General features: G+C 39.8%; 4 protein-coding genes across 16 annotated transcripts in view; 2 read left to right on the forward strand and 2 right to left on the reverse strand.

The window, feature by feature from the left end:
• Nucleotides 1–275: 275 nt before the first annotated feature.
• On the forward strand, nt 276–9,182 carry LOC127358938 (sodium-coupled monocarboxylate transporter 1-like). Of its 3 annotated transcripts, XM_051392524.1 has the most exons (17): nt 276–518; nt 700–819; nt 2,869–2,934; nt 3,051–3,102; nt 3,244–3,311; nt 3,508–3,546; nt 3,833–3,948; nt 4,145–4,285; nt 4,921–5,050; nt 5,239–5,327; nt 5,644–5,753; nt 5,886–5,953; nt 6,027–6,113; nt 6,521–6,738; nt 8,097–8,197; nt 8,297–8,385; nt 8,475–9,182. In XM_051392524.1, exons 1-17 carry the CDS (start codon nt 285–287, stop codon nt 8,619–8,621), a joined length of 1,875 nt encoding a protein of 624 aa, XP_051248484.1. In that variant the 5' UTR covers nt 276–284; the 3' UTR covers nt 8,622–9,182. The 3 variants fall into 3 exon arrangements, with proteins under 3 accessions (XP_051248484.1, XP_051248485.1, XP_051248486.1); XM_051392525.1 differs by lacking the exon at nt 8,097–8,197 and having other exon boundaries at nt 8,475–8,567; XM_051392526.1 differs by lacking the exons at nt 276–518; nt 700–819 and adding an exon at nt 1,494–2,357.
• A 530-nt stretch (nt 9,183–9,712) lies between these two features.
• On the reverse strand, nt 9,713–10,886 carry lyrm5a (LYR motif containing 5a). Its single transcript, XM_051392528.1, has 3 exons — nt 10,751–10,886; nt 10,614–10,686; nt 9,713–10,522 (listed from the first exon to the last, which is right to left on the reverse strand). Exons 1-3 carry the CDS (start codon nt 10,798–10,800, stop codon nt 10,310–10,312), a joined length of 336 nt encoding a protein of 111 aa, XP_051248488.1. The 5' UTR covers nt 10,801–10,886; the 3' UTR covers nt 9,713–10,309.
• dnai7 (dynein axonemal intermediate chain 7) lies at nt 10,696–18,330 on the forward strand. 5 transcript variants are annotated; one of them, XM_051392519.1, is made up of 17 exons: nt 10,994–11,097; nt 11,377–11,394; nt 11,626–11,710; nt 11,835–11,923; nt 12,204–12,308; nt 12,585–12,722; nt 13,295–13,429; nt 13,545–13,648; nt 13,973–14,125; nt 14,264–14,417; nt 14,542–14,671; nt 14,783–14,943; nt 15,028–15,187; nt 15,277–15,491; nt 15,581–15,739; nt 17,403–17,516; nt 17,980–18,330. In XM_051392519.1, the coding sequence occupies exons 1-17, from the start codon at nt 11,041–11,043 to the stop codon at nt 18,253–18,255; spliced, it is 2,253 nt and encodes a 750-aa protein (XP_051248479.1). In that variant the 5' UTR covers nt 10,994–11,040; the 3' UTR covers nt 18,256–18,330. The 5 variants fall into 5 exon arrangements, with proteins under 5 accessions (XP_051248482.1, XP_051248483.1, XP_051248479.1 ...); XM_051392522.1 differs by lacking the exons at nt 10,994–11,097; nt 11,377–11,394 and adding an exon at nt 10,696–10,840; XM_051392521.1 differs by lacking the exon at nt 15,581–15,739.
• Nucleotides 18,331–18,363: 33 nt separating this feature from the next.
• The window catches only part of lrmp (lymphoid-restricted membrane protein), a 35,707-nt gene continuing 31,151 nt past the window's right edge, over nt 18,364–22,919 (reverse strand). For 3 of the 7 annotated variants that reach the window (XM_051392512.1, XM_051392513.1, XM_051392511.1), the window contains exons 36-39: nt 22,689–22,787; nt 21,552–21,680; nt 19,723–19,874; nt 18,364–19,402 (exon numbers count right to left, since the gene is read on the reverse strand). In XM_051392512.1, coding sequence (XP_051248472.1) covers nt 19,260–19,402; nt 19,723–19,874; nt 21,552–21,680; nt 22,689–22,787 — 523 coding nt within the window. In that variant the 3' untranslated portion in view covers nt 18,364–19,259. Of the gene's footprint in view, nt 19,403–19,722; nt 19,875–20,491; nt 20,519–21,551; nt 21,681–22,688; nt 22,788–22,919 lie in introns of all 7 variants that reach the window. The other 4 variants (XM_051392515.1, XM_051392516.1, XM_051392514.1 and 1 more) reach the window with 4 other exon arrangements.

The raw sequence follows: 22,919 nt of genomic DNA on the forward strand, positions 1-22,919 counted from the left end.
TCCCTAATGTCAAACCTTACAGAAACACCATGGCTACTGTTCTAGATAATTAGTAACTATTGTCTTTGTGTGTGGCCAGAAAACAATACCTACTCTCTGGATATTCACTTCATGTACCTGTCTGGAATTCTGAGACAAGAACACAAACATAAACAGAGATAAATGGTGTCATGGCTGTTTTGTTTCATTTCCTGCAGTGTTTTGTTAGAAGGTGATCCACACTGAACAGTCTGGATAACTTTCTCAGTAGTTTTATTTATAGTTTGGGTCTAACTCTCACCAAAATGTCAGGGGACTCTCTGATGTCTGGCTCCCTTGTGGTAGCAGACTATGTGGTGTTTGCTCTCATGCTGGTGGTGTCCGCTGCCGTCGGGTTCTACTACGCTTGGGTCAGCAGGAGCCAAGAAAGCTCCACGGACTTTCTCATAGCCGGTCGAAGACTGACGGCCCTGCCTGTCTCCTTGTCCCTGACAGCCAGCTTCATGTCATCCATCACAGTGCTGTCCAATCCAGCTGAGGTAAGGCTGATACAGTGTTTTACATTAAAGTTCTACTTGTTCTCACTGCAGTTTCCCTGGTTGATGATTGAAGGTATTTCATTGCACATTCATATTCTTTCAGAATGAAAAGACATGATTCCTTCTGTTTTCGACAATTTCATATAAAACGTTCCTGGCTGACAATATCCCTGTGTTGTAGGTGTACTGCTATGGAGCCATATTTGTATATTTTGGTCTCGCCTATATATTGGCAATGGTGGTCATATCTGAGGTTTTTCTCCCAGTCTTCTACAGGCTGGCCCTCATCAGCACTTATGAGGTAAGTGTGGTTTTGGTCTGATGAGTGTTTGTATGTTATGGTTGTACAGTAATCATATTGTGCATTCTATGGTTTAAAATAGTCTGTTTACCTACTGAATACTAGTGAACTGATCTAGATATTTGACTGTTATTGTTTAAATACAAGGTGGCTGTGCTACTGTGAGAGTTGATAAATTCATCATTCAAAAAGAAAGTTATAATTCCAACTGGACTCAGATAAAGGTAAAGTAATGTGAGTTTTAGAAGAATATGTCAGAGCTTCTGCTTCTTTAAACATAATGGGACTGTGTGCAGGACTGTAAGCTACTCAAAACTTCACCTTTCATGAAATAAAAAAAATCAAGAAATATAAAAAATATAATAGTGGTGGGGGAAGTATTCATATCCTTTACATATGTACAGTAAATATAATACTGCAATATAAACATCCTCCATTACAATTAAAAGTTCTGCATTGAAAATGTCCCTTAAGTACGTAAGTATTACTACAGTAGCAATATGTGCTTGGAGCATCAATAATAAAAGTACTCAATGCTTAATTGTATACTGGTGGGTCGTTTAATCCATAATGTAACCCTGATTAGTTTTATAGTACTGTAATTTACAGGATATTTTGAATGCATCTAGTTGTTTCTCGTCTGGCAATGGAACTTGGGTGCTACGCGTTGTGTGTGTGTGTGTGTGTGTGTGTGTGTGTGTGTGTGTGTGTGTGTGTGTGTGCGAAGGTGAGCGACAAGAAAAAAAAGAGAAAAAACCTCGTGCAACCGGGGAGCAAAGCGTCCTCATTCGGCGGCCAACCGATGATATTTTGATGAATGTTGTGATAGAACTGTCGTTAGAAAGTGAGTGTGAAGAGATACTTACCTGGTGGAAGTGCAGTCTATCACGGGAGCGACTCCGAAAGAGTGTTTCCTCAAGTTTTTCTGAACTATTCTGGCTGGTTTTTTGAGGGACGAGTTCTTCAATTCAGCTGTGATCCATATCACCCGCCATGCTGCATGGAGGCTCTTGGTTCATCGGGACCGCAGTGTGGACATCAGTGTGGTAGGACAAGGCTCAGTCCTGAAGAGTGACACATTTAGTTGAGATCTCAGTGTTTTTGGTTTATTTTTTTTATCTTTTGCTAAAAAACAAATTGACAAGGGAACCTAAAGAACTATTTTTCCTTGGAGGACCCTGAAAGACAATAAATAAACTGAAACAGACAACGGAAACAGGGAAAATAAGGACAATTGAACCCATTACAGGAGGGAAAGAATTTTTTTCTATATCGGTACTTACCTGGGTCAGCTAATTTTATTTCATACTGTGAATTTAATTTATGTGGAAAGAACTGCATTTCATTTAATGAGCGTAAGGCTGAACATTTTATGTTTGAGAAAAAATTGAATATTCGAATATATATATATTTATACCACATTTTGTGTTGTGTGTTATGTGGGCTGGAGATCAATTGCTCTCATGCTTCAGTGCTACTGCCAATCTACTTACCCGAACCTAGTTGATCAGACGGAACCCGAGGAGACTGAGAAAAAGGTTACAATAACACTGCATTATATTTCATAAGCTCATACTTTTAGCATGCAAAATCTTAGTAAGTACAAGTTAGTAAGTAACTAGTAAGTACACCTGTCAAATGAATGCAGTGAGGTAAGTTAAGTACATCCATTTTAATACAGAACTTGAGTAAATGTACTTAGTTTCATTCTACTGCTACATAGAGCATGTGTGGTGATTTACAAACAGAACAAAGATCAGTTTTCTACAGTTGATTCGGCGGTAAAAGGTGATGAGTAACAGTTCTATTTAATGTTTGATGGGGAAATCCCAACCTGCATCCTGAGTGCAGCTTTTTTCCTCACAAGACATTGCAACTTTGGTCACAAATCTTGATTGAAAGCAGGGGAAATATCAAATGTCAAAATCCTCAGTGGCTTTGATTCACATAATATGACTGTCTGAAACCAAATGATATATAAATGAATGGGGTTCACTTGCATACAGTAACAAGTGACAACAACCCTTTACAATATGTTCTTCTGTCAAGTATCTGGAGCTGCGTTTCAACAGAGCGACACGTCTGCTGGGAACTGTGCTCTTCATTGTTCAGACTGTGAGTAAGAAGTCAGTCAACACATAATGAGGGGCTTTGACGTCTTGAGGGCAAAACAGCAAATCTGACACCTGAGGGTCATTTATGTGTGTATTATTTCTCTCTGTCTGTCACAGATCCTCTACACTGGAATCGTCATTTATGGCCCAGCACTAGCTTTAAGCCAAGGTAGGTCGGTTTTAGTCCACATTGGTCAGTCAGGTTCACAATGATTACACTTAAGGCTGATTGGTTTGGTGCCATTTAGTGACTGCTGTGTTAAATCCTGCTCTCTCTCTCTCTCTCTCTCTCTCTCTCTCTCTCTCTCAGTTACTGATCTGGATCTGTGGAGTGGAATTATTTCAACAGGCATTGTCTGTACTCTTTACTGCACATTGGTTAGTAAAGAAATAGTTTAAATGAGTCCTGCTCTGTACAGTTAGGTAACATAATTAAATGGCAACAGGCTCATTCAAAGCAAGTACTTTAGGAATTGAAATATTGGTGAGTACTGTAGACACGGAAAAACTTTGTATACCTGGATTTGAATGGCGATATCATTGCAGCATCTATCTGTGGTCTAAACTGTTACAGGGTGGACTGAAGGCAGTGGTGTGGACTGATGTGTTCCAGGTAAGCCTCTGGATGAAATTGGCTGGCTGATATGGTTTGTTTCACTTAGAGTGAATATACTGAACACTAGCGTGTCTTACACAGCAGCGTATCTTACTACGAGAAAAAGCAGGAAAAGTATCACTAGTATTCAAAAGTAATAACAACCATATTTTGGAATAATACAGTATATATACAGTACATTATATGTAACCCATGGAAAATAGCTGAAGTGCAACAAACTGGTATAACCAGATACAAAAATCCAGGTAGGTGTGGTAATCAAATCTCCTATTTTACCTTCTAGATTGGAGTAATGCTTGCAGGTTACCTTGCTGTCATCATCAGGTCTGTGATCTCACAAGGAGGAGTCGTAACCGTCATTTCAGATTCACAACAAGGAGGGAGACTCAACCTTTTGGAGTAGGTATCTTAAAGAATCTGAATATTAAGTCGAGAGAGGACTAGTTTCATTCAAACATTGCAACTCAATTTTGAGCAATAGATGCTATTCTGGACAGGCAAGAAAATTATTCTCTGACCATAAAAAGCAGGACTATAATATATATATTTATATATTTACTGAATTGGAAACCATGTTTTTATTGTGTTTCACCAGCTTTGACATAAACCCTCAGAGAAGACACACTTTTTGGACCACTGTCATTGGAGGGACATTTGGCTATATCACAGTCTATGGGACTAACCAATCGCAGGTTCAGAGATACGTCTCCTGCAAGAGCATCACTCATGCCAGAGTGTGAGTCACATTTTAATAATTTATCAGGACACTGGATCAAACAAAGAGTCTTGCACTTCATGGAAATTATAAATTATTTTGTTTTACATTTTCTTCTATTACCGAGTAATAAGTATTACTGAGTCATAGGTAATAGGTAATTAAAAATAGTTCAAATCTGCATGTAGTGGCTTCTTGAATGTATGCATGTGGTAGGAAGGAACTGAGGAATATCAATAAGAGTGTATCAGCTCAACCAGTCTGTACAATGAAATCTGAGGATTTGTGATGAATATGATTATATCATCAGTGTAAAGTGATATATATAGTGATCATAGATGCTCTTTATCCCCCTCTGGTAAATGTACTAAATCTCTGACTGCCACCGCCATGGGATTCAGTCACAATGCTGAAGAAGAGGGTTCAGTATTAGGGTTTTTTATCGAAATTTAATTTGCTGCAATAATATATAGGCTCATGGATCCTATCAAATGTTTTTCCGCAGCCACAACACCACAATCACTGCGTCAGGGCTAGATGCTGACAGTACTGAATCATTTTATCATGAATCATCATCATTTTCCCATACTATAAATGTTTGTGTACATGTCTTTTGCCTTTGATTGTATTAAGTTTGTGTTACTTTCTTTTTGCAGAGCACTGTACATCAACCTGTTAGGTCTGTTCTCCTTCTTGTTGGGCTCAGTGTTTGCAGGAATGTGCCTCTACTCAGTCTATAAGAACTGTGACCCATGGACAGCCGGACTGGTTTCTGCTCCCGATCAGGTACGATGGAGAGAAGCACAGCTGAGAGTTATGGTTGTCAGTGTTTTAACACAACACACACATATACTGTATATCTGTACACACAAGGAAATGAGTGTATTACAATATACATGCTATGGTGTCACCATTTCTTCAATGTGTCAGCTTCTTTATCATGTACATAAATCCCTGTCATCCCTTCTCTACAGCTAATGCCATATATGGTGATAGACATGTTGACAGACTATCCTGGCCTTCCCGGACTATTTTTTGCATCAGTATATAGCGGCTCTCTAAGGTTTATACTCAACATTAAAGTCATTCCACTCCTCAGATCCAACTCACACACACACACAGCATTTTAAGCTGTGCCATGTTGTTTACTGTTAACCTTTAGGCAGAAGGTATGTACAGGAATATTATTGCCTAGCTCCTTTCTCACCATTGCTTACAATCTTTTGATACAATATATTATTTGAAGTAATTGATTTGATCAGCAGTCTATATCAATTGATTATAAGTGTCCAGTACTCTAAACTGACATCAGCTGATAAATACTTAAGTGAATAAATATGATGGTTCTTGCTTGTTTTTGTGTTGTCATTTAACCCCAGCACAGTGTCTTCCAGCATCAATGCATTGGCTGCAGTGACACTAGAGGACTTTATCAAACCATACACTAACATGTCTGAGAAACACCTGTTCTGGATGTCCAAAGGACTGAGTAAGTGGATTGTCCTTGTTTGCAGGTTATAGTGTATGTCAGCTGAATGATTTGCCTGATGAGCACTATGTGAAGGTATAACTCTGGTAACTAAATTATTAATAGGTTATTTCTGATACAATTTGGTTGCAGGTTTCTTTTATGGAGTTTTATGCATTACCATGGGTAGACTGGCCTCAGTCATGGGAGGGATGATGCAGGTAGAGTGGATCTGTTACACAAGCATCACAATTTCTGGATAAACAAAAACAGTAACCATGTCTTCTTAAACAGGCAGGTGTCATTGTCAGTGGGGTCATTGGAGGTCCTTTACTTGGCCTGTTCACATTGGGTATCCTCTGTCCATTAGCCAATTCCAAAGTAAGTCTTTTTGCTTTTTCTAGTGTTATTCCTTTAACTCATGCAAATATTTAATAACTAATAATAAATAACTTTTGATTGTCCTGCTTTACTTCTATTGTTCTATGGTGCTCACTCATGGGTTGTAGTATGATATTAAAGAATACAGAAAAATAGCAAATGTTGGCACTTGTGATGCTACAACCAGAAATTAAAGTTTGACAAAAAATGATAATATAACCCCAGTTTTATAAGCATAGGGGAGTCCACAACTGGATTTCCTCCAATCACACGTATGCCCACGGCATACAGCGTTGGATTGGCGGTGCTCATCAGTAGAAGGCTCTGCCTAATAGAACTAGGGTTACAATATCGTAACCTTTGTTCTACCTGATACCTGTTTTGATCGTGAGGTTGTTTTTCTATAGGGAGCTTTGTCAGGCCTTGTGTCAGGGTTGGCTGCATCCTTGTGTGTGAGCCTTGAAGCCCTGATGTACCCTTCCCCTCCTACAATGACCCGACCTCTGTCACTGACCACTGAAGGTTGTAACTTCACCACGACACACAGCCTCAACTGGACCACCACTGCTCTGCCCACAGAATCAAGCTCCATCACCACAGCCCCATTACAGAACAGCGATAACAAGTATGTGTATAACTTCCTCTGATGAATGATTGAATGAAATAGCTATCGTGAGAGCAATGGAGCAGTTAAGTGTGAAATGAGATGGCATGAACAGTTCTGCTGGTTTTATATTATTTTCCTAGAAGAAATACGAGCATTGTTAACTTTGAAGGATACAAATTAAGATTGTAAATGACAGCACCATGAGACCACTTAGCCATGAAGAAGAAGAAGAAGAAGAAGAAGAAGAAGAAGACGACTCTGGGGATGGCAATGACGATTGGTCGGTCAACCGACGACCCCAAACTACGTGACTTTTATGGGTTTCATATTATTTTCAATGCATAGCAATAACAGTACAGAACAACTGATAAACTGTACAATGAACTTAACCATAACCAACCATAACTGCAGGAAGTTATTCATCCAACAATTTGGATGAATTTTGAGCTGGTTATTTCTTGTGAATATTGCATCAGAGATGATTTTAGGAACTTGTTATACAACTCTCTGGCTCTATCGTGTATTTTTATTATTTCTAACAATCATACATACTTAAACTGCTCCTTGTTTTGACAGATTCAGTTTTTCTTCTCATTGTTCTATTAGCTCTTTTCTAATGTAGGACGAGCCTCTCTGAATAAAGCTTGTATTCAGGAGGTTAGATCTCAAATAATGACTTAAACTTAATAAATAAATTTAATTTAGTTTTCATTACATGATATGCTTAGATATAGGCCTACTGTGCATCATTTTCAAGTTGTCTTACACCCCTTAAAATCAATAAGGCCTCACGACCCCTTCTGATGCTTTGGAGACCCCCAAGTTGGGAATCACTGACTTTGGTGATCCCTTGACCTTTCCTCACCATGACATTCCCATTTGTGGTTTTCTGTGGAAAGTTTATAACCAATTACCTGCCAAACTAATGACATTCTCATCAGCCTTAGGTGTAGGCTACTTTCTTTAGTGCTAGTTAGCAAATGTTAACATGCTAATATTTCAACTATGATGGTGAACATTCATTCAATTTACATGTAATGAGCATGCTGACGTTAGTATTCAGCTCAAAACAGCTGTTCCTGCATGAATCTTTGTCCCAGATTTCATGGCAATCCTTCAAGTATTTATCAAGATCTTTCAATCTGGACTAAAGTGGTCAACCCTGCTGTTTAGGAAACAGTTAAGAAACTCTTATCTAACTGAAAACATTTTTCAAACAGGTTTTCTACTATAATGTAATTATTATATATATTCCATCATGAGTCTAAATTTCTGCCGGAGAGCTCAAATTAAACAGAACATATATAAATGGAAATGTGCGAGATTTCACTCCGGTTATCTTTGATTGAATATGTAATATTTTCTCTCACCACCAGACAACTGGCAGAAAACTGGCACTCTCCTTCCTACCTTTACTTCTGTCTTATTGGAGCTGTAACTTCTGTCAGTGTAGGAGTGATAGTCAGCCTGTTTACAGGTAAAGAAATATATTCTGTTGGCATTAGTTAATTACACTGGATATGGAAATCCGATATCACATTCTTAGTTTGTAATGACCCTGTTTTCTGCATTTCAGGAGGCTGGAGGGCCAGGGAGGAATCAAGGCTTTCATTTATGAAAGAAGACACAACTACTTATCACATATTCTTGTTTTTTAAAAACAGAGTAAGCGCTGCAGCAGGGAAACAATATTATAATAAAGCTACAGACTGATAACAGCTGCTGACTTCTGCTTTGTACTTTTCCCTCTTCAGGTCATGAGACGAGCAGGAAAGCATCACCTGACAAAGAATGGAGAGAAGAAAGTTGGCAACATAAATGCTGCTTTCTGTGACACTGAGATGGCCTTTACAGGCAGCATTCCCACATTCATTCCCTCTAATGGAAACTATTTTTTGTAATTACAAAAAAACAGGATATCCCTGTTTAAAAATGTACATCTGCATGTTGTTCTCATTATATATTAGCTATTAATTATAGGTCTGATGTTTTAAGGAATTATTTTTTCCAGTTGGAAAATGTGTTTGATCTCTCTCTTAAATGCCTTTAAATATTGTGACATTTCTCTTAATTAGTATGTTTGTTGCCCTTACTGCTTTTAACACAAAATTGAACACCTGCACAATAGCTTAAATATATCTCACAGCCAGAGGGTGCTGCTGATTTGTTATATGAGGCACACGAGCTCTTCCTTTGGATACTTGGATTTGAAGGGAGGTACCATTACGACACCTGTTAGTGGTCTGCATTGGTACAGGGGGCAGACTGATGTTTTCCTTCTGGATAGAAACAATGACGCAGTAACACCAGTACTACAAAGACAGATTTATGAAGGAATGGTGTTGTTTGACCATTCATGTTCATTAATTAAACTGTGTCATACACAGCAGTTGTAGGCCACCACAGCAAGGAAACATGACATATTGTATCCCATCGCAAAGAGAAAAACTGTAATAAAAAACCCAAACAAACTCAGCCATTTAGGTTATTATATGTCCTGACTGCTATTCTATTTTGACATTTGCCATAAATAACACTGATCTGAAAGTTAGAACATACAAGCAAGTCATACATATGGTTTGGAAGTCTTTACTTTATGTAATACTGTAATACTGAAGTAAGGATTACAACCCTCTCTACTGAGGTGAATGAGAACAGAACATTCATTAAAGGAAATGTACATGCTCTGTACTACCTCTGCTTCAGTATCACTGGAACCATTACAATGGGAATACATATTTGCATTGCATTTTCCTACTGTTTTGTAATAAGCTTCAAGGTGTTATGATACACTCTTTTGTGCTCTTAATGCACATTTAAGAAAGCTTGAATCTCAAAGTGAAAGAAGACAACTCTCTATCACCAATTCAAAGAGAGAAAGTGATGCAGCGACAAAACAACATGAGTGCTGATCTCTGCTTTGAGCTTTTCCCTCTTCAGGTCATACAGACAAACAGGAAACCTTGCCCTTACAGAAATCAAGGAGAAAAACTCTGATAACTCCACTTTATTATGACAGAGGACATCAATGTTTTAAACTTTGCTCTCTATCAGATAGTGCATTGATACATAGTCATGTACATTCAATGAATTTGACCATGTATTTACAAATATATACATTGAAATACAAAATACATTGAACAATATGATTCAGTCAGTCCGGTATCTGCAGCTTGTTATAGACCAGGTGCAGACCTGCAGCTGTTTTACCTACGAACCCCGACAGCAGTCTTAATCTGAACACCCATTTTAAAACGGACATTAAATTAATTCATCTTGATTGAGGACATGTTGATTCCTATTTGTGGAGGAAAATGTATGTACAATACTTGTGATTTAAAACCTGGCATTTAAGGTACAACTTGTGTATAAAAAACAGTTTCATTATCATCCCTTTGTGGCACTTCTTACAGGTGGATGTTCCATTTCCCTTGTGAGGCAAGACTACTTCTTATACAGAGACAACTGTTTTTAATTTCTGCTCAGTATTGTGGACTGCATGTGATAAAGGCAAATACTGACACTGTACTTTCCACACAGACTGCGTTTCATTTCAGAAGGGTACATCAATGCTGATCTATGAGTGTCATTATTTTTCTGGTTCACAATACCTCTTCTTCATGGCTCGATACTTCCTGAGGAAATAGAGAGCCTCCAGTTCCTTGATGACAAAGTCGCCACGGGCCACCAGCTTTTTGATCTTCTCGGGGTCCGTCACGTCTTTATTCTTCATGAACGCCGACTTCAGGCGCTCTCTGAAATACGCTGCTCCCTGGGGGTACTCACGGCCAAGATAGAGCAGCTTTAGGAGGATGAGAAACATACTGAAACCATACTGCAGCGCCTGTGTGTGTGTGTGTGTGTGTGTGTGTGTGTGAGACTAATTCACTTACGGTTTTGTAAAGCTTGATGACCTCCCCCTTTAAAGGGTTGGCCATGTCAGAAACCAGATGGCCTTTTACACTTCTGAAACGAGAGGAGTATGACCGTTAACTGAGGTGACAACAAACAAACAACAACAACAACAAACCTCCAGTGGGCGTCAGTGTGAGGAGCCAGGCAAACAACGGCATTAGCCATAAGCTAGCTACAGCAGGGCAGCTATGGCGTTCGTTAGCAGGTAACTATATTAATTACAGACTCTACAAACAACCACATTAAACAGTGCTTTCATATTTACGCGTGTTTTTTTTCTTGAGTGGGTTTACACAAGCGCTACGATACTGAAGAAGCGTCTCCTTTTCTTTGTCCTTCCTTTGGCTAACAGTGGACAGCCGTACGTCGTTTCGTTACGTCGCAAATAAAAACAGATAACCACGCATGCGTACGCGTTTCTATGGTTACCTTGACGCTGTAGAGCTTTTTAGTTTTAGCATGGTGAGTTGTTACACTTTCTTTCGACTAAAATACTCATTTGTCATATTAAAATTGTGGGGTTTTAACTATAGTTAATATGGAAAGTAAGGCTTAAGATAACCTACAAACTTACAGGACAGTGAAAGTAATTAAAGGTAGTTAAACTGCGTAGCTTTCGCGTTAGCAGGAAGATGCTCTTTCTTTTCTTCATTTCCTCACCAGTTTCTTACCCTGTGCCTTGAATCCGTGTTTTAAACCTTTTGTCAACTTTCTCTCTGTGTTTTTTCCTCTGAGTGATAGCCGCCCAAGAAAGGAAAGGTATGAGCAAAAGTCAGTCAGCACATTTTTAATGTTAATTCTACAGGAATGTGATTGTCACAGGTATGTATCTGAAGATATATGCAGCCAGGCAAAGAGTATACCATCCTACTCCTGCAGTCACACACTTGTATGGTCACAGTGTGTGTGTGACCTCAGTAATGTGCCCTTTTCCAACTACACACACTGCCTCTGTTAAACACTGATTTGAAATGTTTTGCTGCTTTCAAGTCATCCAAAAAGGGAAGTAAGCTGAGCAAGGCTCAGGCGGCGAAGCTGCAGCAAGAGGAGGAGGAGAGGAGGCTGCAGGAGGAAGGTGATCAAGCTATCTGATCTAAACATGGGCTAAAATGATGTAGTTGTTGGAAGCATTAGAATGGGGCATTAGGGGATGTGTTGAGCTACTGCATGTACAGATCATATGTGCTTTTGCCTTACAGAGGAAGCACGGCTGCAAGCAGAGAAAGACGAGCTGGAAAAATTGGAAAGAGAGAGAAAAGAGAAGGAGCTAGAAAGGCTTGAGTTAAAGGTAAGTTGTCCCTATGTAATATAATACCATGTGAATCTTTTTTTCTTGTGCAGATAAATTCAATCTGAAACTAACTGACTAAAGACCAGAACTACAAGTTATACAAATAACAGTGAATTGAACATTGAATCTTTTTGTGCAGCACTTTGTGTTTGTTAAAATCGTGCTATATAAATAAATTGGAATTGGATTGGATACAAATACTAAACTTAATAGCTCTTAATGTAAATACACAGTGGACTGTCTTGTGTATGGGCATATGGGTGTCTTTTCCTGGCAGGATCAAGAGCGCAGAGAAGATGAGCTTAATGAACTCCGCCACCTACTGGAGGAGAATCATACTGCAGTAACCAAATGGAAAACTGCTGCTATGGAGATGACCAAGGTGTGTGTTTCTGTCTGTGTGAGTTATTTAGCGGGAAGGAGAAATTAAGTGATGTCTGACACATGTATTGTTACCAATCAGCCTCCTGAGCAAACAAGTTAATAATCATTATAATGCAATACGCTTTCGATCCATACTCAAGCAGACTCCAGCACGGAAAAAAGACTATGATGTTCATAAAATGTTTTTTTTTTTTTTAAATGTAAATAACGTGATCAGACATTCTTATCTTTCTTTCAAAGCACCAGTAGTTTCTGTCTGTTTATGTTTTTCCAGTGGGAGAGATACATGCGTTGTGATGGGTCCCCAGACCCAGCAGTGCATCAGGATATTAACACATATATCTGCTTATGGAGAGACGACCCAGAGGTCAACATCACACCCGTGCTCAAGCAATGTAACCTTGCTCTACAGGTGTGTATTTTGATGTGTAAATGTGTATGTGTCGCACACTTAGAGAACACATCAGCTCCAGTTTTAAGGATCACTTAACAAAGTTATCAGAAATAGACCCACTTGCATAGATACTTTATTTGTGCTATGTGACATGTGTTTGTCTCTCTAAGTCTGAGGCAGTAGAGAAGATAAGTTTCAACTATTTTGATATAATTAAGTATTAATAAACTACCACTTTATCCCACAATAAATAAAAGTTTCCTTTAATAGTTTCAGTGCCATTTCCCCCTGGGATTATTAAAGTATTTCTGATTCTGATTCTGATTGCCATACAGTCCTGACACCTTTTAAATAGATGGCCTACAAACCCAAATATGTAATTGTTAAAATATTTATGATATGTTCTAGCAAAACCAAATGACTGATTGAAAATAATATCATGACCATTGTGCATTATTCCAAAAACAAAGACCATTTACAGAAATTGCAACATAGTCATTGCATTATAAACTGTCCCTTTAGAAATGGGGGATCAGGAGTGAAGCCATGTCCTATAAAAGACAAAGTCTGTTAAATGTTTTCTCTTACAGCTGATTGAGGAGCTTGAAGTTCTGCTCAGAGATGCTACACATCCACAAGAGGGCCAGAAGTACCAGGAGGCTCTCATAAATTTGCAAGAGCTAATCCACTTGAAACTCCACCTCACCACAGAGGAGATCTTCAAGGTACAGGAATCATAGTCATACGTGTGAAAGGTGCTATAGAATAAAAATGATGCATTATTGTGTAACATTCAAGACACTGTGCGTGTGAACCATTCCTGCTCCTCCCTGTACATAGAGGGCCAGTGCGAACATCGACACTGAGACAGGCAACATGCAGACGGTGATCAAAGACGACAATGTCACACTGTGTTTCTGGGCCAACCTCAAGAAGAATCCAAGGTTTGTGGAGGAAAGTGCCACAAATGGATTATATGGGTTTAATGTGGCAATAAAAGAAAGAGTGAGGTTTGCAGCAGTGGCTTATAACGTGTAGGGGAACCAATCTTTTATATTGTATATATATGTTACATTTGAAAACTAGTATGAAAATTTAAAAACAGAATAATAATATAATATAAAATTGGAGCACAGCTAGCAACCCTTTCCACTGGCAATGTGTAATTTTTGTTACCTTAAATATCACAACACTGAAATTGGAACATTTATATTTAGCAGGAAAAACAATATCTAGCATTTCTCTTTGTTTCTAATGGGTCCACTCAGGTTTAAAGGGTTATGTTTTGAAGAGGCCGGCCTGGGCTTTGAGCTTCCCAAACAGCTGGCTGTGAGCGATATCGCTGTACGGATCCTCCACACACGGTATGACCACCTGTCCTTGCTGGCCAGGATTGCTCACCTCAGACTACACAGCCACAGGTACTCATCTGACAGTGCTCTAACCACAGTAAATACAGCTAATACTGGCAATACTTTCACAGGAGTAATAATGCTGATAATACTAACCCTGTTCTCTTTGGTCTGTGTTCTTGTCTTTCCTCATCTGTTTGCTCCAAGGTCTCTTGCAGGCGGTGACGAGGCTCCGGCAGACCTTGGGGTGTCTGAGCAGGAGCAGACTAAAGCAGAGGAGGAGGTAAAGGAAGACAACGAGACGCAGCAGCACAGAGTGGACGAGGATGTGCAGTCCATCCAAGGGTCCGAAGGGCGGAAGGTAAGATGAAAGAAAGACTTCCTGGGCTGGGTTGCGAAGTTGATTGTGATGTTTTCATGCTCATTGTGTGTGTGTGTGTGTGTGTGTGTGTGTGTGTGTGTGTGTGTGTGTGTGTGTATTTCAGAGTGCAGCCAGCGTACAGTCGAGGAAAAGTAGTGTCCAACCTGCAGAGGGACAAGGGAGCCAAGTACAGACACAGATAGAGGCGCTTGGTGAAACGATGGCCAGCCTGACACTTCCTGACACTCTGACAGGTCTTGTGTTTTCTAATGTAGATTAAGATCTGTCTATCCATTATTGTGTAAAAATAGAAGTAAATTAAGTTATAAAGCTCTTCCTCCATCTTTTTTTCCCCTTCTCTTCAGATGAGGGGGACTTGAGTTCTCCCCCAGTGGAGTTATCAATGATGGACTGCGTCCAGGTGGTAGATTTAATGCAGTACACACCTCTGGGTGGGGTCCTCTTCTATGATGTGTTTCACCTCCCGCCACAAGCCCACCAGGCCAATGGCTGGGAAATTAGACAGGTAAATAGAAGAGGGGTTTCAGCGTTCTCTGCTTACACCAGACTCAGTAGTTTAAGTCAACCCTCCACGTCCATGTTTTTCCAGCTGCTGGACAAAGGGCTGCAGGTGTTCCCCTACCCTGTGGAGAAGTCTAAGGTAGATGACAACGAAAGCCTTACGTGCCCTCCTGTTGGTGTGTCTGTGACACTGCCCGATTCTGTCGTCTTCTTGGAAACTCCCCAAGTGGCTCGCTGGGATGCTGCAGGTAGGCATACTATATAAAACCCTCTCCAGCATGGAGGGGTGTGAAATAGAGCTATTTAGAAAGGTCATGGACATTGGTTGTTTGTCCAGGGAAGCAGTGGAGGATGGACGGTATCACTGACATCTCTTATGAGGAGGCAGAAGCCAAGATCTCCTTCAAGATGGACTCCTTCCAGGCCTTTGTGCTGATGCAGGAAACGTATGCCAACCTTCCCTTCCAGAGCTGGGAGCTCAGGCCATTAGGGCAAGACTCCGCTCTGTTCACTGTCAACGGAGCGCTCATCGACCTCAGTATCACAATCCAGGTAAGGGACTGGAGGGCACTGTACCCGCATAACAGAAGAATTAATCAGAAGATGTTATAATTTGTGTTTGTGCCTATTTTACTAAACAGGGTAACCAGTGTATGTTGCAGTCAGAGCAAGAGAGAGGTCTCGCTCACCTCATAGGGAAGTGGATGAGTGGCCCCGCCCTGCAGAGAGCCATGCTCAGCGCTGGCATCAATATCTTTGTGAATGAGTACACGGACAAATACGTCAGCACTTGCAGCAAGGTCTGCTCTTTTACTTGTTGGCTTTTAGAATAGAAGACTAAGATACTAGATTTGAGCCAGGTTTGGCTTTATTTGGTCATGTCCATGTTGTGTTTCAGTGTCTGGCAATTAATCCACATATCAGTGACAGGAAGTGGGAGATGACATGTTATTCACTTTCTTCTAAGCATCATTATATTACAGTAAATTTTTTAGGCTGACAACGCACCGTCATCACAGTGCTTTCAACTTATATTACACAACATTCGCAGCAGCTGTTTTAAAGGTGGGGTCAGTCTTTATGGCAGAGCTTTGGCAAACTGTCGGTGTTTGACGACCTGGGAATAATAATAATAAGCCCAATAATTATAATAATAATAATATGAGATCAATAATAAACTATCTTTTTCCAGAAGGCCCGACTCCACCTTTGCATAAAGCAACAAGACTACTGCTGTGTCCCAAATCCATATTACATACTGATTCTAAGCAAAAATAGAAAAATATTTTTAACTGGCAGTAGCTTTCTGGTAACTGTCACATATTTTATCATTACTTGTTAGTGTAAAATGCTAAAGCATGTTATATTTTTATTTTTGTATACTAACCGCTGAACAGAACAGTATTCTTACAACTGGTATGTAGTACATACTATATAGAATTAGTATATAGTATGGTATTGGAACACAGCTTAAGTCTACAGCCATGCTAGCGACCATGTAAGGCTGCACTTAGGTACAGCAGTGCTTTGAGCTAAATGCTCACATGCTGAAGTTTACCAGGTATAATCTTTAATCTTATTATAGTGTGTTAGCATGCTAATATTTGATTATTTGGCTTAAAACAAAAGTAAAGCTTTAGTTAATGGGAATGTTATTACTATTATTAGTTGGTCATAAACCAAAGTATTAGTAAGTAAAGGTAAGGGATCACCAAACAAAATAATATTCATATTGAGTGCGATGTGAATGTCTATACTAGATTTCATGGTAATCCTTCCAGTAGTTGTAATTTTCGTCAAGACCACAAATGTCAACCTCATGGTAGCATTAGAGGAAAGATTAGAGGATCAGATAGGTCATTAGTGTATATATATATATATATATATATATATATTTTTTTTTTTTTTTTTTTTTTTTTTTTTTATTTTATTATTTTTTTTTTTTTTTTTTTTTTTTTTTTTTTTTTTTTTTTTTTAAATAAAAAAAAAAAAAAAAAAAAAAAAAAAAAAAAAAAAAAATATATATATAATAATATATATATATATAAATATATATATAATATATATATATATATATATATATATATATATATATATATATATATATATATATATATATATATATATATATATATCTGTGAATCATGAATGTCTGTACCATGGCAATCTAATAGTTGTCAAGGTATTTCAGTCCGGATTAAGTGATTGACAGACCGATCGGCATTGTGGAACCATGCTAAATGTGTACAGCGATCCAGAGATGCCTGGATAATAAAATAGAAACATAAATGTAAAACACTACTTCCTTCTAAAAAAAAAAAAAAAAAACTACTCACAATAAATGATGTAAAGCTTAAGGGACCATTGTACATATTAGAATAAGTAATTTACTTAGATCACTAGATTACACTCCAACATTTTCCAGTGTTATAAATGTTTTGTGTGGTTTTTTCTCCTCTTCAGGACCCACTCACTGAACATGCTGCCTACGAACAGATGGCCCTCTTCGCCTCTGCTTGTGCTTTCTCATGGAGCAAGTGGAATGCCAAATGTGGCGCTGAGCATCTGGTCATGCAGGTATTCTCACCAACACTACCCTCCCTGTGTTTGCCTGAGGAGGATGTGCACAGTCACAGTATCTCCTCCTGTACACATGGACTCCCAAGCCACATGCAAAGGTGTACCCCAACAACTTCCGCTCTGGCACTGAGACAAACAATTAGGGGTTGTCAATGTAGCATCAAGTTTCCTATGCCACCTGGGTGCCCTTAACACAAGCAGATTAGACATTTATACACCCACGCAAACACAGGCAAGAGATATAATCTCTTCAGAATGAGGAAGTTTTGTAGTGCCACACAAAAAATACCGTCTCTCAAATGGGGAACGCCTGGTTCTCTCTCTCTAGAACAGTGAGGCTGTGGTTGAGTGCACAGACAGGACATAAACTGCAGCAGTTTAAGAGAAAACACCCAATCCAAAATATCAAGTTTTAATTTCTGTTCTATTTTCTGTCTGCACTTCCCTTCTCCTCTGTCAGGTGTGTGAGCACCACGGCCCTGCCCCTGTGCCTAAGGGCTCGTGGAGTCTCTACCTGCTGGGCGCCCAGAGGAGTCAGAAGCTGGAAATCACAGAGAAGAGTGAGGTTTTCTCTCCAGACCATTATCCCGGCAGTGAGTTTCACTCCACCTTTATCCACATGCTCCAGGACAACATGAGCACTGACGGCATAGCTACGACCAGAGAATCCAATTATCTGTTTGTCGATACAGTACAGAGCCTGCTCTGTGCCACCAGACCCTTGATGTATTCATAACCTGTGTGAAATTAACTTGGGGTTGCACTTTTTAAATGAACAAAATAAAGACATTTTAAACAGCTGAATTTAAAATGTGCATTTGGATATACATAAAGAACCCACGTCTTCCATTGTAGAATTGGCTACTTTATTTGTGCAAAGTCTCACGCATCTTCTTTGGAACATACAAAAGTGTATGGAGTTGAAAACGGTGACAACCACAGCAAAAACTTAAAGACAAAAATAAAAAACCCTTTGGTGTTAAGACTGTAACAATGTAGAATTATAACTTAACAAAAATAAACATATTCACATTTCCCCACTCAAAACTAACAAACTCATAAATATAGATTTCAAAAATTTAAAAACACTTAAAATGAAAGGTTTATTACCAGTGTTTAGACTTCAAAAATATTAAATGTCCTTTGCAACCTGTAAGGAAAAAGGCTGGCAGTCCCGCTTCCTCACGTGCATGAAATGTGTTAAAAAAGCCATGTGGAACAATCGGAGCCATTGTCCATGATGCTCGTCAATGGAAAACTGCACAGCGGCCCATTACATGACTTGTTGGATCAGTGTTGTCATTCTCATGAAGCTGTGACATGATTGGTCAACATTGTGCCAGCTCTGATGACTGATCAAGCCTGATTTGACAGATTGTGTTGGGTCCAAGTAGACAGTTGCATCATAATTTGTTGAGGGTGTTGAGCAGCCCACCGTGAACCACCTGGAACCGCTTCTTCTCTTAAAACACAGACACACACATAGACACAAACAGACCAACTAATTTAGCAAACGTGATGTGATATATAAAATCCTCCACAGGGTTAACTATTCTGAGGCCTGGCCTGTGCTGTCAATACAAAAGTCTTGTTTTAGGAATTTTCAGGCACCAGTAAACATCCCAACAACCTCTGCTCAGGAGTGGTACACTGTACTTTCCTTCATCACCACCACAGTGCACAGATCATTTCAGCAGAGGGCTGATGGGCCGTAACACCATCCAAGCCAGGTCTCTGGGGCTAGACAGGGGGCTGTCCGTTGTGCCGGAGCCCTGCGTAGGGCCACAGCAGCTGCTGGATGGTCATCCAGGAGTCCCCAGTCCCCACAGGGGCTGCATCTACCACTGGCTGCATCACCAGGCTGGCCAGCAGTGCCAGGAGACCTGCAGGGGAACCATGAATATTTACCAGCACTGGGAAAATGCCTATAGGCAACTGCTCTGTCATTGGATTTGGAACATGTAGAACACAGGCTGGGATTTAGAAGTGGTTTGAACACTGATTTAGAATTTGTTAATCAAAAACAAAAGAGGAAACTCAAATGACAAACTGAGAAATGAAAATGCTAATTTGTACATGCTTTCATCAGTACAGAGTGGGTCATTTGTTTCTACTGCCATCAAGTATCAAGTTACTCTATTCTTTATCTGTAAGATTAAAAAGACTAATCTTGAAGTAAGTACTACAAACAAACTGAGCGTACCTGCTAGCACTACCACCATCGCCAACCAAAGCCAAAGCCCCCTGCCACCTCTAGCGACTGCTGCTGCCGCTGTCCGGGAAGAGGTCAGGCCGTGGGACAGAGACTGGGCCATTCCTGGGTCTGTAGACGTCGGGCTAGACGAAGGGCTTGGACTGCAGGTGGGCAACAAAAGAGAATAAAATGTTACCACAGGATGGCCAGAAAATGAAGCATGAGAGAGGGAAACTTAAGAAATTAAAAATGGTTAAAGATGAAGCTAGATATTGAATAAGTTACCAAAAATGACACATAGGGAAGGAAATAAGTAATCATGAGTCTTTTTAGAGTCATTTGTGGTAACTGATGCAATAGATGGCAGGCAGTGAATTAGCTGCAGCTTGGTACAATCTGAAGTTGGCTTCAATAAAGCACATTTGACCACCTGTCTCAAACCGTGTCAAAGATGCAAAACCATTCACATAGTCTTCATCAGCATAATGAAAAAGCTGTCAATAGCACAGTTAATAGCGGCTGGCATGGAAGTGGATTTGAGCATCGACTGGTTAAGCAAAGGCAGCAGACAATTTGGGCCTAGAATCTTGTCAGCAGTAGGAGTGCTGCTTCAAATCACTTTACAGTCATTACGAGTCAGTGCAAGGTTGTAAGTGGCCTTTGATTGGCACTCCCACATGATAAATACAGGTCTGTTGCATGCACTTATTGTTTTTTTTGGATGGAGATAGAATCCAGAAGCACTTCCCACTTTGGACTCTACTCCCTACACACTTACAGCATTACAAACAGCTCATCCTGACTCCTGAGCAATGTGGAGGGAGGAAAAGAGGAAAGGACAGTTCAGAACACCACATGATTGCACAAAATACTCAGTTGCCCCACAAAAATAAAGACAATAGTCTAAGTGTAGTTGTTTGCACAGACAATTGTTAAGGTGGCTGAACAGGTTAGTAAATGACAGAAGACTGAGGCGGTAGAGATGCATTCGTTATCAGTTAGACGCTTTGTTAGCTGCACACTGAAAATCAGAACTTGAGATCCATGCATGAAACACAAATTATGAAGCTTCAAAAATCACTTGTCACACTGACATACACTGATCTCAAGTGAACAGCTGAAGGAAATGGTTCATTTGTGGCCCTTGTAGTAGAAAAACGCTCCGTTAACTTGATTAAAAGCCACTGAGCCCCTGGAGCAAAGAAGAAGCTAGTCCAGCACAAACCCATATAATGGAAGAGTTTCATCACTTAGGTTCCATGTACTCACACAGCATGTTGAACAGAACATGATAAGTAGCACATAAGTGATCATTTCATATTCAATAATTCAAAATGTATGATTTGCTGCTTGCCATTACGAGTACATACAGAACAATAATTCAGCCTGTGTGTAGCCCATGTAATCTTTTACATTTGTTGGTGTCTTATAAATGCTCTGGAGCACTAAAGGTGAACTCTCCAGCAGACCTAGCAGTAATGTTGTTAAAATAAACATTACAGGGACTGAGTAGTTGGCATGAACAGTGACAGCCACAATAGCCACCTACAGAGACCTTTGACAAATCTTGCTCACTAATAAGATGCATGGTGGCTGTGTGATCTTTGTAAACCACAGAAAAAACACCACAGAAATGACTGTTTAACATCAAAGATGGAGATGAACTAAACATCTAATATGTCAGAGATGACCTTTGACATCAGACATTTCAGTTTGCAGCTACTGGAACCTCAGCACAGCTAAATGATGAACTCTTCCACTATGCAGCTAGCCTCTTAGCTTTGCTGGCAGAAAGTGGTGCTGCAGTAGGCTATTGGTGGGTATTTGGTTAGACTAACGTCTTTAGGGGCAGAATGAGGGAGGTGAGTTTGTTGCCCAGCTCACTGAGACTGGACCTCCTCCTCTCTGCCACCGGCTCCTCCTTCTGCTCGTCCTCCGACTGGTAGTCGGTGTTGTCGCAGGCCGTCCTGTTGGCACGCGTGGGTCAGGCATTCACAAACACACTATTCAGTTGCACATTCAAATACAAGCATGGCTGCATAACTACACTGACTGTATGTGCTCATGCACACATGCACATTTCATGCATGTGCAGCCAACAGATATTGACTGTTTACCATTTATATGCAGTACACAAAGACAGATATCCCTGATCAAACGTTTAATGCACTATAACAATGCATGCCCAGCAATGTCAATTACATGCTCCAATATTATATCATGATCCCACAAAGCAATTTTACAACCTTTCAGATATTTGGAGAGAAATAAAATTGCTTCATTTGTATCATCTAAGCTTCAGTTTAGGCTTAGCTGGTCAAATAGAGCAAGTTCTACTCTCATCGTCCAAACATTTGAAAGCTATATGATGCCAATATAAAATTATAAAAGTCCACACTTCTCATTTTACAAATGACACAAAAGAAAAAATGTGCCAGATTTGAAAAATGTCACAAAAAGGAGGTTGGCTTCTGATAAACACTTCCCCATGCACGGAGGGACCAGATGCATGAAAGATGGCTGCTGTGCGGTTGGATTTCATCATCACTGATTTTTTTCCCCATCACCGAGTTTGTTCCAGCAATCTAAGCTTCACCCTTTCATTTACATTACTCCTGATGTTGGCAGTAGTGTGGTGTAGTTACGTATATTAGATATATGTACAGATAATTAATTTTGTGTTTTCTGTAAATCTTGCACATTAAAAATGCAGAAAACTATTTCCGTAAGATATCCTCTCCGAAGTGATTTTTAGAAGTGTATTCTTGACTACAATAGAAGTATATGGATTGTTTTCAAAGTCGAAGGCAGGGGGAGGTCCCAGTCTCAGACTTTGAAAACCCCAGTTTTCCTATTCTCCACTGTCAGACCAACAGTAGTGATGTCACACCAGAAAGTAGCCATCTTTATTCATCTGGGTCCATTGTAAAATAACTTGGGGGACGCAGCCAGCGCCTCTTCTTAACATGTCTTACCCCTTCATCATGAGAGAGGGCTCTTCAGTGTCAACCCAGGCCGCAGAGCTAACAAAGCGTTTTAGTGGGGGGCGCGCCATGCTCTTCCCTGCCACATTCCTGAAAACCACCGTTATCACATTGGGGCATAACAACAACAACCCTTTTGTTATAGTGTAACCTCTGTGGCCTGAGAGAAACAGCCAATGGCTTCCCACACAGAGATAATGCTGCTGCTGGGTTTTAAAAAAG

Source organism: Dicentrarchus labrax, unplaced genomic scaffold, assembly GCF_905237075.1.
Source record: "Dicentrarchus labrax unplaced genomic scaffold, dlabrax2021, whole genome shotgun sequence".
Lineage (NCBI taxonomy): Eukaryota > Metazoa > Chordata > Actinopteri > Moronidae > Dicentrarchus > Dicentrarchus labrax.